The following is a 15073-nucleotide window of genomic DNA, read 5'->3' as shown; positions in this document are numbered from 1 at the left end:
AATACAAACACGCTAACACTTAGATTTTACTTGGTATCCACCTCCAAGGGAGGTGACTAATCCAAGGATCCACACAACGCACGCACCCTTCACTAATGAAACTCTCCTTTATGGTAACTACCAAGGGCGGAGAAGCCCTACAAGACTCAATACAAGAAGAAGAAAGGGTAGTAAAGAAATACAAGCTTACAAGCTTACAATGAGTGCACAAACCCTAACCCTAGTTTCTTCTTCTTGCTTTGATCCGCCTCTTGACTTGGAAGAGCCTCCAAGAACCTTCAAGAACTGGCGATCTCGAGCTTGAGAAGAGTTGTGGAGGAGCTGGTGAAGATCTGAAATGAATATGTGAAGAGATACCGAAGGAAATGAACGCCTGCGGCTTAAATCGACGCTAACGGTCGAATCCCGATCAATTGGAATGCTCCCAATCGATTGGGGAGGCTTTGGATCGATCCATGGATCGATCCAGAGCGCCTCCGTGCTCTGGAAAAAAGCCTGGATCGATCCACGGATCGATCCAGCGCTTATCGCGCGAAGCAGCAGCGTCCCAATCGATCCACTGATCGATTGGGACCTCTGGATCGATCCACCGATCGATCCAGAGGGGTTCTGTTCGCGGGGACTCACCGGATCGATCGGCCGATCGATCCAGATCTTCTGGATCCATCCACTGATCGATCCAGATCTGCTGGATCGATCCACGGATCAATCCAAACCTGCTGGATCAATCCACGGATCAATCCAAACCTGTTGGATCAATCCATGGATCAATCCAAACCTGTTGGATCAATCGGCTGATCAATCCAGATCTTGGTTTTTGCCCAAAACCAAGTCCGAAGCCCCCTAAACCAACATCTAGTCAACCATGACTTGTTGGTACATAAGACCTAGCATCCGGTCACCCTTGACCAGCTAGGACTCTCTCACCAAGTGTCTGGTCAATCCCTTTGACCCACTTGGACTTTTCTCTTCTTGCCAAGTATCCGGTCAGTCCCTCTGACCTACTTGGACTTTTCTTTCTCGTGCCAAGTATCCGGTCAATCCCTTTGACCTACTTGGACTTTTCTCTTGTCTGGCTTCACTCACCAGGACTTTCCCAATTGCCTAGCTTCACTCACTAGGTCTTTCACCTGGCTTCACTCACCAAGATTTTCCTCTTGCCTAACTTCACTCACTAGGACTTCCCAATTGCCTAGCTTCACTCACTAAGTCTTTCACCTGGCTTCACTCACCAGGATTTTCCTCCTGCCTAGCTTCACTCACTAGGACTTCCCAGTCAAGTATCCGGTCATCCTTGACCTACTTGCCTCTTCTTCAATCAACCTTGCATTGTCAAACATCGAAACCCAAACCAAGACTCAAGCTTGGTCAACCAGGTCAACCTTGACCTGAGGAATGTTGCACCAACAATCTCCCCCTTTTTGATGTTTGACAATACCAACACTATCACTTACAATACCACATGTAAGTTAGGCTAATCCCGTAGCCTAAACCTTCTTCATGCAACTAGGTAATGAATATTTCTCCCCCTAAGAGGGCAAACTCCCTCTAGGTGATAAAAGCCTAACTTATTCCCTTTCATTCTCCCCCTATTGGCACACATCAAACCATGCCCCATTTTTGGGCACACATCAACAGATTCACTTGTTGAAAACTCTCCCCCTGAAGAGTTGCTCATCGTCGTTCACAACTTCACTCATTGTGATCAGCACGATAATGAAGGTCTCATACCCTTCATTAACCTTAACCCTACATTCTCCCCCAATGTAGGCAAATGCCCATCCTTGCGCATTATCCACTTGAAACCACTTGAACAATGAGGATATCCACTCCCCATTAAAGTTCAAATGCTCAACCTTGAGCATGTTCTTAACGGAAGGTTAACCACCTTCCAAGGTTCATGAAAAATAATTTTTATGTCTTTAAAGAGTCCCTCCCCATAAAGACATGGTGGTAACTTCTGTCATTGCACCAACAATGACTTGGAATCCCCAAAACTTTAGGAAACCCAATTTTAGAAGTTTTGAGGTTCAAATATTCAAAATTTGAAACAAACCTCAACCTAAACTTCAACTTAGCCTTCCTTAACCAATCCATCCTTGTTTTCCACACGAAAACACCCTTTTTATGTATACAAATGTATTTTCAGGGGTTTGGAATGGTTACCTAGACTAAAATAGGTTCAAAATGCTGAAAATAAGCTTTCCCAGCCAAAATCAGCATCTTCAATCGATTGGAGTTGGGTTCCAATCGATTAAACCCTGCTGAATCGATCCACTGATCGATTCAGTCTTCTTGGATCGATCGGCTGATCGATCCAGCGAGCTTCTGCTCGCGAGAAATGCCTTCTCAATCGATCGACTGATCGATTGAGGCACTCCAATCGATCCACCGATCGATTGAGGCACTCCAATCGATCCACCGATCGATTGGAGGCCTGAAATTGCTGAAATTCAATTTCAGCCAATTTCAGAAACCCCTAGAAAATTTTACAAAATTTCAAAAATCGTAAAAATTTGTGTAGACATTATTTAGGGTATAATTTATCATGGAAAAATAGTTTTCTATGAAAATACATCATATTTTCAAAGATTGACACAAACTTGAGAACTTGCAAAAACTTTAGTGTTTTCTTCAAGTTTGTGTCTAACTATTCAATGGTGATTACTATCAAAAGATAGTCTTCACCAAGGTTTTCCAAAATTATTTTTTAAAAATATTTTCAAAACCAATATCCCACCATGTTCCTTGGGCTTAATGCACATGACTTGTACATTAGCTTTCCCAATGATGGGAAAACACATAACTATGTGTTTTGATGAACCTAAAACTCAGAAGAATGCACTAAATCAACATCTTGAGTTTTGTTCATCTTCCTAACATCTCACTTGTATCTAATGTGCACTTAAACACATACAAGTCACCTTATAGTCCTTGTGAGATGTGAGATTTTGGTTTTACCCTATTCTAGGGATCATGCATATCTATCTAGGCATTTTAAAGATATTAAACATCCACCTAGGATGTCACTTGTTAATAAGTGATGTTAAATGCCATTTGTCCTTAATTTCAAGGAATTTAAGCTTAATACATGATTATGTTATGGCATACATCAAGATGAAATAATTTTCAAAAGAAAATATCCTATAACTACTTGATGTATGAATGTCATGACATGGTATTTTTGGATTTTTCATAATAAAACATAAATGCAAAAATAGACATGATGTCATGACATATGATGGGCAAATAATCATGGCAAGGTTTAGCATAAATAAAATATACCTAGATTACCTATCTAAGTATCCTTAACCACTTAGCTAACCCAAAATATATCACTTGTTTTAACTTAAAATGTTAAACCTAGATTGCCCTAAATGCTTCAAAGAAATGCCAAAACCTAAATTGACATTTCTATTTCTCTTGATTTGTTTATGCCACTTAAAAATTAAGCATATCCTCAAATGTTGGCATATTCCATTTTTCCTCAAGAATAATCACATAAATCAAGGCCCGGATTGCCTTAAATTTCTAAGAGAATACCAAAATCCCAACTTGGTATTTCTCTAGGTTTTCCCAATTTATGCCATTTTAAGATAAAATCAATTTTTCACCATTAGGCACATTTTACTCTTTCAAGGAGTAAATAATAATTCAATTTAATTTTCAAAGGTTAACAAAAACCTTGAAAATGCTCCTTGAGTGTCAATTTCTTCATGATTGGGTTAACTACCCTTTCACTTAGAGTTGACACTCTCTAACCCATTTATGGGGTAGAGAAAATACTCCTAGGAACCCAACACCTATTGGTGCTCCTTGGATGCTCTAGGTATTCACTAGGGATAACTTCCCTAGATACCTTCCTAGTGACCTTGTTTGGCTTCTTAGAAGCCTTGGTCACCTTTTCTAGGTCAATTCTAGGGATTTCTTCCCTTGTGACCTTCTTTGTGACTTTCTTGGACTTCTTAGAAGTCTTAGTCACATTTGTTGCAAAGATACTTCTAGGGATATCTTCCCTTGTATCCTTGACTTGACCTCTAGACTTAGGGTTTGTTCCATAACTATATGGAACCCTATGATAACTAGGCACATCCTTTTTTGCTTTGGGTTTGTATCCCAAACCTCTATGGCCACTTGATGGCTTTTGTACCCCTAACCCTAGGTTATGCTCATTTTGCCCTAATAGGATATTTTCCAATCTTTTTAGGGTCTTTTCTAATTTATCAAGTCTTGACCTCAAGACTTGATTTTCCCTCACTAAGTCCTTAGTATTTGTTTTTTCATTTGATCCATGAGCATTTTTATTCTTGGGCTTGTATCTATTATCCTTAGTGTTCTTGCCCAAATTTTTACCTACATTCCTAGCCTTAGGTGTGGTAGTCTTGGCATGTAGGGCCACATGCTTTTCCTTAATGCCCTCATGCTTTCTATTCTTATGGTAAATTGCATTAAAATGATAAAAATTAGAACTATCACGCTTTTCACCATAACGTAAAGGGGTAGACTCAATAAATGTTACCTTCTTCTTTACCTTGGAGGCTCCCCTTTGACTAGTGCCTCCTTGAGCCTTGACCATCTTCTTCCCCTTGGGGCATTGACTTCGGTAATGCCCTTTTTGTTGACACAAGAAGCACACAATGTGCTCCTTGCTCTTCTTTGTCCCGGGGGTGGTCTCCTTGGGCTTCTCCTTGCCCATTTGTGTCACTTGACCCTTCTTCTTGGCCAAGTTGGGACACTTGCTCTTGTAGTGCCCACTTTCCCTACACTCAAAACATATTATATGATTTTTATTTTTAATTGAAACATTTATACCTTATTGTGTAGGGATGGCACTAGCTCCGGATGTGGAAGCTTCTCCATTTGATTTGGCTTGACTTGTGGAGATGAAAGCTTCTTCATCCTCTTCTTCTCTTGACCCGGATGTGGATACTTCTTCTTGCTCCGGGGTCAAAGAAGATCTCTCCCCCTCAATCCTAGAGGTGGAGGCTTCCTCATCTTCATCTTGTTCATGGAACAAGGAGTATGTTCCCTCCTTGTTCTCTTCATTGCTTTCCCTTGAAGATGAGGCTTCTTCTTGGACTTCATCTTCGGAGGTTGAGCATCTCTCAACCTCGGAGTCCTCCTCTTGATCTTGCTCCAATGAGTCGCCCTCTTTGGATTTTTCTTGATCTTGTACAGTGAAGGGGATCTCTTCATGGAGCTTGATCAATTTGTTCCACAATTCCTTTGCATCTTCAAATTCTCCAATTTTGCAAAGGATGGTGCTTGGCAATAAATTGACCAAAAGCTTGGTCACTTTGTCATTGGCCTCGCACCTTTGGATTTGCTCTTGGCTCCACTTGCTCCTCTTGAGAACATTGCCCTTTGAGTTTGTTGGAGTCTTGAAGCCTTCCATAAGAGCAAGCCATTGCTCTATCTCCATCATAAGAAAATTTTCGATTCTTGATTTCCAAGAATCGAAGCTCGTGGAAGTGTATGGTGGAGCCACCCTTGTGTCGAATCCGAGCCCATCTCAGAATTCCATTGTAGAAGTTGAGCTTTTGAATTTCTTTGACTTTGACAACTTTGCTTCAACTTCTTCACCCTCTAGCTCTTCTTGTTATGCTTGACCCTTCCGGCGATGATTCCGGTGAAGAGCGGCCTCGCTCTGATACCACTTGTTAGGACCAAAAAGTAACTAGAGGGGGGGTGAATAGCTCTTCGCGTGCTCGTTGCTCGGCGTTGCTTGTTTCTTCAAGGATGCGCAGCGGAAATACAAAGAAACAAATACAAACACGCTAACACTTGGATTTTACTTGGTATCCACCTCCAAGGGAGGTGACTAATCCAAGGATCCACACAACGTACGCACCCTCCACTAATGAAACTCTCCTTTATGGTAACTACCAAGGGCGGAGAAGCCCTACAAGACTCAATACAAGAAGAAGAAAGGGTAGTAAAGAAATACAAGCTTACAAGCTTACAATGAGTGCACAAACCCTAACCCTAGTTTCTTCTTCTTGCTTTGATCCGCCTCTTGACTTGGAAGAGCCTCCAAGAACCTTCAAGAACTGGCGATCTCGAGCTTGAGAAGAGTTGTGGAGGAGCTGGTGAAGATCTGAAATGAATCTGTGAAGAGATACCGAAGGAAATGAACGCCTGCGGCTTAAATCAACGCTAACGGTCGAATCCCGATCGATTGGAATGCTCCCAATCGATCGGGGAGGCTTTGGATCGATCCATGGATCGATCCAGAGCGCCTCTGTGCTCTGGAAAAATGCCGGTTTATCGCGACATACAACACCTTCCCAATCGATCCACTGATCGATTGGGACCTCTGGATCGATCCACCGATCGATCCAGAGGGGTTCTATTCGTGGGGACTCACCGGATCGATCGGCCGATCAATCCAGATCTTCTGGATCGATCCACTGATCGATCCAGATCTGCTGGATCAATCCACGGATCAATCCAAACCTGCTGGATCAATCGGCTGATCAATCCAGATCTTGGTTTTTGCCCAAAACCAAGTCCGAAGCCCCCTAAACCAACATCTAGTCAACCATGACTTGTTGGTACATAAGACCTAGCATCCGGTCACCCTTGACCAGCTAGGACTCTCTCACCAAGTGTCTGGTCAATCCCTTTGACCCACTTGGACTTTTCTCTTCTTGCCAAGTATCCGGTCAGTCCCTCTGACCTACTTGGACTTTTCTTTCTCGTGCCAAGTATCCGGTCAATCCCTTTGACCTACTTGGACTTTTCTCTTGCCTGGCTTCACTCACCAGGACTTTCCCAATTGCCTAGCTTCACTCACTAGGTCTTTCACCTGGCTTCACTCACCAGGATTTTCCTCTTGCCTAGCTTCACTCACTAGGACTTCCCAATTGCCTAGCTTCACTCACTAGGTCTTTCACCTGGCTTCACTCACCAGGATTTTCCTCCTGCCTAGCTTCACTCACTAGGACTTCCCAGTCAAGTATCCGGTCATCCTTGACCTACTTGCCTCTTCTTCAATCAACCTTGCATTGTCAAACATCGGAACCCAAACCAAGACTCAAGCTTGGTCAACCAGGTCAACCTTGACCTGAGGAATGTTGCACCAACAAAAATCCTGGAGGTCGCGGACACCAGGTGGAGACTGGACCGGTTGGGGATTGGACGTCCAGCATGAAGTTCTGATGACTTGAACACCGAGCAAAAGTGTAGATGGTCTGAAGGACTAGTCTGGTAAAAGGTAATCTCTCCTAAGAGGAATATGTGAGAATATGTTTCCCAAAGAGGGAACTGTAGACGTCAGTCTGACCTAGAGTTTTAATGAAACTCAAAGTCAGGACCGGACAGTCCGAAGACTATCAAAACTTATGCTTTACATATTATTTGTTTGGATTAACTTTATTTTACAAGAAGAAGAGGCTAGTAAAAAAGTTAGTCTGGGCGCCTGGAAGGGATCTAGGTGCCCAGACTCTGAGCACTCAAAGTTTCTCCAAGCGCGTGGACAGGTTTCATCACAGAGGAAAACCCAAGTGGGTGTCGGGCTAGGTACCCGAGCGATCCGGGCATCTGGAGGTGCCCCAGGCGCCAAGACGACCAAAATTTCATCGACATGCTGAGCTGGAGTGCAATTACTGGCCAACCCACATCAATGCTCCAGGCACTCGGAGAGGGTCCTAACACCCGGACATGGATAAACTTCAGAGATGAAGTTTCAACGAGAGTTTGCCACATTAGCACAGTCTAGGTGCCCAAAAGGGGATCCAGGCACCCGGATGTGGCTATAAAAGGAGGCTTCAACCACCAGCTTAAAGACATCAATGTAAACAACTTCCATTTTTGCGCGTTGCTCCGAAAAGACTTCTACGACGCCCAAAAGCTACTCTAACGATGACTACACTACAGATCTGATTCTCCAAGTCGTCAGTATCATTTTGTTTTTGTTAAAGTTACTTATTCAAATTGTAATCATTCTTGTAACTTTTCAGACTAATTAGTGATTACCCAACGAAAGAACTCTCACGTGTGGACCTTGGAGTAGGAGTCACCACAAGATCCAAATTAAGTAAATCTTAGCTTGTTAGCATTGTCTATTTTTTTTTTTCGTCTCTTTATTTATTCCACTGTCGCTTGTCTCTCTGAGTTTTAAACGAACATGGAAGCAACGAGCGCTATTCACTCCCCCCCCCCTCCTAGCGCAATGATCTTACAGGGGCCTCTTCTAATAGCTTGCTCTACAACAAACTTTGAAGCTCTGCTATCTTATTGCCCTTTTCAATTATAGTCTTGTCCTTCTCACCAATACAAATTTCACTATTACTAGCACTCCTCTCTAACAATCAACTAATCCTTAGAATTGTTTGTTCTCTCTAATACTGCAATCAGCTCCTAATTCATTTTATTCGATGAATTAATCAAAATATTTCTCTCAACAATCTGTTCATCTTTTGCTTTGTAGAATTGGCATTCAACTTACTCCTAAACTTTCTTTGCAACTTGCTAAGCTTACTCAGGAAATTGCTATGCAAAGTTCTAGGAAATTTTCTCATCAATTTTCTCTACAACATTTGCTGAGTAACCACTTGATAGCAAACATTCCTCTACATTTGATAGAATTAAATTAATTATTATTCTTGTCGAAGGGTGTTGTCCAATCATCCTCTTTATTTTTATACACGTGAGGCAGTCCACTTTCATCAATATTTTCTTGGAAGGGCATGAGGGTCGTATGGTAGTATGATTCTTATATGTTCACATATTCATACCTGCAATACAATAAGAGTGATTATAATTTTTGAATAAATGATATAGATTGATACAATTATAGTAAGATATAACAATTTACAACTAAGACTTGGGTAAATACTTTCAACATAGAATTTTGAGTTTTCCCTCAAGGCCCTTTGGGTTTGACCTCGGTAAGAGAATTGCACCAATGACCTCTATTCGAGGTGGCCATATAGTTATAAAGAGCTTTACATCGATTATATCTTCTCAAAATTTTAAATCTATAAATCAATTAGTGATAATGTTAGTAATTTAGATATACTGTTAGTAGTAAAAAAAATAAAAATGGAAAACTGATAATACAATCAAATTGAGGAGATGGTTGCTTGTTGATGTTCCTCAACTTTTTCTCTAGTTCCTACTTTGAATAATCAAGATCTTTAAAATGTTGAAGGTAGAGTTGGCTAGAGGGACTTCATCTTCATAGTCTAGAAGTCTTAGGATCAGTACAACATCCTTTTCTTATAAATATAAGTTTGTGATTTTGAAAGATAAAACATCTAGTTTGATAGTCCTAATTGTCAAATATATTTTGTATAAGGTCTCTCATGTTTGGATTTTTTTGTTATGTTTAAGACCAATGCAAATGGCCTTCTATTTAATAACTTCATCTATCAATCATTTAGTTATATTGATGGTATGAAGACCTAAATTGGTAGAGATTATTTTTCTATTGTATTTTCTTACAAAGGAAACAACACTTTATAGTTATAGTTTGCTGTTGGGATCTAGCACGCCAAAGACGTGGAAATGCAGTGGAAAAATTACTAGATCCTCTTATCCAGCAGATCCATGCGAAGGGAAGGAACATTTTCTATTCATAATTTATACTAAGCTACATGATAAGATTATACTTTTGTTGCGTGCCCTTCGCAATCCCGACAGCAACCTTTCTTTGGTGCAAATCTCAGCACGTTCAAGTGTCCGCACCTCTACGGTATCCACACGAACAAGTCTTGTCTTTGATTGTCTCACAAACAAAGCAAGATGGAGAGGGAAAACACACAAGGTTGTGCTAGCAACCTTTATGTGTGTCTCACGGCCAAGAAAAGGGAAGGAGAAAGAAGAAGATCAAGGGGACTTTTCACCTTCTCAAGCAATGAAAAACTTATGAAAAATATCATCCAAATGATATTTATAACCATCTCATGGTATACCAAGAGTCTCCACCCTCTCATCTTCTAATCCAATGGCTCAAAATCAACCATTCAATCCAATGGTTGAATTTTGACCATTCAACTTCCTTTGTGAACTCAAGTTCGCCCAATGAGTCTAACTCATTGATTTCCATGCAATTGAACTCAATCCAACAATTAGATCCCTTTGAGTCTAACTCAATGAGTCAAATTCGGATTACACTTAATCCAATGATTTATCACATGAACCCATCTCCATATCAACTTGTTTTTTGTGTGTGACCCTATAGGCTCTCGTAACGTTGGCAATGTACCCAAATCATCATTTGTGATACATAAACAATGAGTGTCATCTAGCAAGGCATCATTGCTACCCAAGTGACGAGAAAGTCGAGATCCGACCTAACTTGTCCGTGGCTATCATCACGTATGACTTGGTCCCTCTATCCTTGATATCTAGATTGATCAATGAGGCATAGACCGTGTCATCCTCTTATCAATCTTTATGTTTCTTGATCTCCAAGCAGACACACTCAAACAAATGAACTCAATATGTCATATTGATTCATTTACGCATGATCATACTTTCTTGTGTCCTACTAATCAAGGGGCTCACAGATATCGCTTCCGTCATATGGAAAGGATAGATCTCATCTACATCACTCACATCCCTCCACATAATTCATTGCATACCCAGTGATCGACTTTATAGTCCACCTTGTTACGGGTGACATTTGACAATACCAAAGTATACAACTCCTTATGTAGGGAAACGTAGTGACTTCAGGTCTAAGGACTATTCATACCAATAGTCACATGAGAATGTTTATGACACTCATACGACGATCCATGAAATATTTTCATGGCAGGTCATTCAGTATATATTCTCTAATATATACTCATGTGTCAACCTGATATCTTATATCCATGACTTGCGAGATCAAGTCATCCGTTGACCAACATGCTAGTCTCAACGCATTAATATTGTCCTTGTATATTAATGCTTGACTAGGAATAGTTAAGAGTAGTGTTCTCTACAATATCTCACTATCAATTCAACCAATTGATATATTGTAGATAAGAAACTACTACCCAAGGACATTATTATATTTATTCAATCGGCACTGAACTGCAATAAATATAATAACCAACTTTGCCTTTTATTAATAATAATATATGATATAAAATGAGCCCTTTACAATCATCTCATAATTGATAGTAGGACTAATACTAACACTTGCTTCAAAGCTTAAAGCACTAGAAGCTATTTAATTATGTAAAACAAACAAGCACTTGATATCTTAGTGAGACATTGCAATGCTAGTGTTGTACATTAACATAATATAAAGCGGGGATAAAATAAAAAATTAATGTCCCTTTGATGATTGCAATAAAAAGGGGAATTTTTTTTATTTTTGCCCATTTTCTTTTATGCTTGTGGACAAAAATATTAGTATCCAACGAAAATATAAAATGTAAAGAAAATACACAAATGAACCTGCACAATAATACTGTAACCATTGAAATCCCCTATTATTAAAAATTATTTTAAAAAATTAGTTGTTTTTCATAATTATCCTGAATACAATAATACTCTATCTAAAAAAATGTTAATTTTAATTAATCTCATTAACTATAATTTTATTGATCAATTGATCCCGTGAATTATCTCTCTTCATATAATCTGGGGACGGGATATAAAAAACATTGAGATGAACATAATCATCTTTTTACTACAACATTATGACAATCTTATTGATCGATTGACTCATTTTAATATATCAATTGATTGAAAATTATCCATTAGTCGACTAATTCTCTATTTTATTTAAATTTATTCATTCGTTAATTGATTCGACTATTACTTTTCATCATGAGACCTGATTTTTCAATCACACCGATGCTAAAATTTATATTAAGTCAAAATATCTCATATTTTCAGAATTTTCTCCTAGTTGACTGAATAAGAACATATTTGATCCGAGAGACCTTTTACGAACCTTTTTATATAGGCACTTTTTTTTTTTTACATACCTCTTTATATAGTCAATTTCGAATAAATAATAAATGACTTATGCGACCAAAGAGACCATCTTCTTCCCAATTCTAGAAATTTAATACGATCACACCGAATAAGAACATGTACAACATCAATGTTCTCAGAGGTTAAACAAAGGGGGAGGGAGTCATAAATCATAGGCGATTAGGGAATTAATGCTTAAGTTCCTGCTTGGTTCTTAGCTGACTTGGAAATTTTGTTTCTTAGTTATAGCTTATGCATACTATCAGGAGCAATCAATCTTCATTCATAGTGACTGCTACTGATGTTATGCATGCATATCTACTACGCTCCAAGCATTCTGAGAACCTATCACACCTGTGTATCTGTATATTCGAATGCTCCCTAATGAACTCCGCCATGCTGTTGCTTCCTTATACTTGCAGGATGAAGGAAACTGGAACAAGGCATAATCCCCTGCTCTTCAGATCCTTCTTCTCTCCCTCATTGTTGTTTCTTCCCTAATGCAATGAAAAAAAAACAATTCATATGAAATTTGAGCAGTACATTTATTGTGTTCTATATAGGTCAAAAATAGATGCACAAAGGTTAAAATTACTCACAGTTTGAGGATGCTTCATGTTCCCTGGAGCACTGCTCAAGTAGGGTAAGCTCAGAGCCTACCAGAAGCAAAAGCAAAGGGCAGGAATGTATACAGTGAACAAAAGGTACTGCTGAGAATAAAACTCCAAACACAAAAGCATGCAGCATAATTACAAGACATCAGTTCAACAAAAAGTTGATGCATAAAACAATTAGGTTAATCTGTGTACTTCAAAATTTTAAACAGACATCTTGCTTTCCTTATTTTATTTTAAGAGGTCATCCTTCTTTCATATTTTTATTTTTTATAATTCAGGTCTCCAGCCTTTACTAATTCTGAAAGCTGACGGTTTTTTTATTTGCCTATCAATTAAATCTAGAGTATAGTTTATACCATCTTAGAGGCTGACTTCTAAAATATTCGTTCTTACTAGAATTCAAACTCTTATTCTCTTGTTTGTTCTTTAAGTATTTTACCATTGCCCGTGGGATATTCTTCTTTCATATTTACTTTTACAAAGAGAGGAGAGAATTTAAATTTGACCTCAATTTGACTCTGTAGGAATCTGATGTAGCCACTGACTTCTAGCAATACTGAAGCCGTATCAGTCTGTAAAATTCAACATATTGGAATTCGAGTTCTCTTAACTTTCTATGAACAAATTAAAGCTTTAAATAGTTAGGAATATGTACCTTTCCAAAGGGGGAAACAAGCTGATGAAGTGCAGTTATTCTATCACCTATTTTCTCCTTCCTTACCTGAAATTAAGAAGCAAGCAAAACCAAGAAGAAATTAATAAGCCAAGAAAATAATAGTAAATTGTATTTCCATGCATAGAAGTGAATTAACCTTGAAAGTGGATTGAGTTGAGAAGGAACCTTGAAACCTAGCCTTCTTCGGAGCTGTACCAGTTCTTATGCTGTTGCACTTTGAAATGAGGAATCTAAAGTATTAGAGCATATAATGACGATCACATTATGCTACCTACTTTTTTATTTACAAGGAATTTGCAAGCATAAAACACTTATATTTGTTTGGCTGAATTCATTTGTCATAAGAAATTACTCTCACTCTATAGAAAACACACACACACACATATACATATATATTTTTCAGAGATCAATGAAAACTGGAGCACTTTAAGTATCATTAATAAACTTTTTAATATAGTATAATGATTTTCTGTTTGATTAAAGGTGAACGCTCAATAATGAAGATCAAACTTAACTCCATAAACTTTTTAATATACTAAAATGATTTTCTGTTTGATTAAAGGTGAACGCTCAATCATGAAGACCAAACTTAACTCCATATATCTGAAGCAAATAAAAATTTCCATACCTCAGATGAACTATTAGCTAGCTGAATATACATATTATTCTTGTTTGAGAATTCGAACATGTTCTTGCTTAAAGTGGAAGAGAAAGAAGCCGGTAGAACTTTTCCATAGAATTCTTGCTGGATGCCAGCCAAAGCAAATCTGGCTGGGTTTACCATTTGTTCTTCCCAACAGTTATCCATTTTTCTCCTATCAAGAGTTGTTGCCAAACCAAATTTCTCTTCATCAGTATACGATTCTCCCCTGCAACATTTAATTTCATGATGGATATGAAACTTGCATTAGATGTGCATGCGTGGAATTCAAACTGGTAGAAATGGAATAATCTACTATTTAGTGTACTCATCGAAACATCAACACGAGATCTTTTGATTCATCTGTAGAAGAATAACTAGAGAGAGAAAATTACAGTAATAGTTGGCTCCATGAGAGTGGAAGGTCTTGGCTAGCATGACAAGGAGCCATAGATATCTGAGGGTGAAGTGAAGATGAGGAGGAAGAAGAGGAGGAGGGAGGGAGGAGGCAATCATATTCTTCGTTTGGTAGCCTTATGGCACTGTTCATTCTCCCATGGCTACGGCTCCCCTCCATGATCTGCAGTCGGAGGGCTCTGTTGCAATCCTTCATTTATCCCTACCAGACTACAACCTTAATTTCCTGGTAACTAGCACCTCTTTTTTCGTCATTAAAATGTTAACAAGGATTGTAAACGCAAGTTTTAGAAAAATATACTAAATTTAAAAAGAAAAAAGCATGCTAATCTGTCAACTATAAAAGACAGAAAGAGAATTCAGAGGACGTCATGAAATTGATTAATTATTGAGTTTAACTGAAAACCTAGCAGATGCCTTATCTCTAGATCCAACCATAAGAAAAGATAAACTTGGCAATTGTATATAATTGTATTCCAGCAAATTCTCTTTGTTCCGCTATTCCACATTCCCTCTCGCTCACAAACATACATTCCCCTTGTGAATTCTGAGCCCTGCCTGTCCTTTTCGAAGGACATGCACAACTCCACCTTCCTTATGTAATTAATCATTTTCCTTTTTAACTCTTTATCGGAATCCGCGCCACTCTTGCTTGTCTGCACCCTCCCATGCCAATATTCCTTTCTTTCTCCACATGATGTGCCTTCTGTCTCTTTTCTTGCTGCTTTTTGAGTCATAAGTCGTGAGGGTTTCCATCAAAGAGCCTGAAAAGGCTATGATGTGCTTTTTGAAAATGTGCTTAGA

At 38.9% G+C, this 15073-nt stretch overlaps 1 protein-coding gene across 2 annotated transcripts; it reads right to left on the bottom strand.

The window, feature by feature from the left end:
- Window positions 1–11990: 11990 nt before the first annotated feature.
- LOC122001372 (transcription factor bHLH68-like) lies at window positions 11991–14827 on the bottom strand. 2 transcript variants are annotated; one of them, XM_042556089.1, is made up of 7 exons: window positions 14248–14827; window positions 13841–14081; window positions 13349–13426; window positions 13192–13257; window positions 13043–13108; window positions 12519–12549; window positions 11991–12416 (listed from the first exon to the last, which is right to left on the bottom strand). In XM_042556089.1, exons 1-7 carry the CDS (start codon window positions 14463–14465, stop codon window positions 12400–12402), a joined length of 717 nt encoding a protein of 238 aa, XP_042412023.1. In that variant the 5' UTR covers window positions 14466–14827; the 3' UTR covers window positions 11991–12399. The 2 variants fall into 2 exon arrangements, with proteins under 2 accessions (XP_042412023.1, XP_042412022.1); XM_042556088.1 differs by having other exon boundaries at window positions 12519–12575; window positions 14248–14820.
- Between the last annotated feature and the right edge of the window lie 246 nt (window positions 14828–15073).

Source organism: Zingiber officinale, chromosome 7A (assembly GCF_018446385.1).
Source record: "Zingiber officinale cultivar Zhangliang chromosome 7A, Zo_v1.1, whole genome shotgun sequence".
Lineage (NCBI taxonomy): Eukaryota > Viridiplantae > Streptophyta > Magnoliopsida > Zingiberales > Zingiberaceae > Zingiber > Zingiber officinale.
Note: the sequence above shows the minus strand (reverse complement) of the source record. Positions and strands in the feature narration are given on the sequence as shown.

Bases quoted from the DNA above. Each gene is read 5' to 3' on its own strand.
- LOC122001372 (XM_042556088.1), bottom strand. From the start codon at position 14,465: ATGAAGGATTGCAACAGAGCCCTCCGACTGCAGATCATGGAGGGGAGC. The intron at 13,427-13,840 runs GTATGGAAATTT...CTCATTTCAAAG, and splicing joins TAGCTAATAGTTCATCTGAG to TGCAACAGCATAAGAACTGG. The intron at 12,576-13,042 runs GTCAAATTTAAA...TGCTTCTGGTAG, and splicing joins TCCTACAGAGTCAAATTGAG to GCTCTGAGCTTACCCTACTT.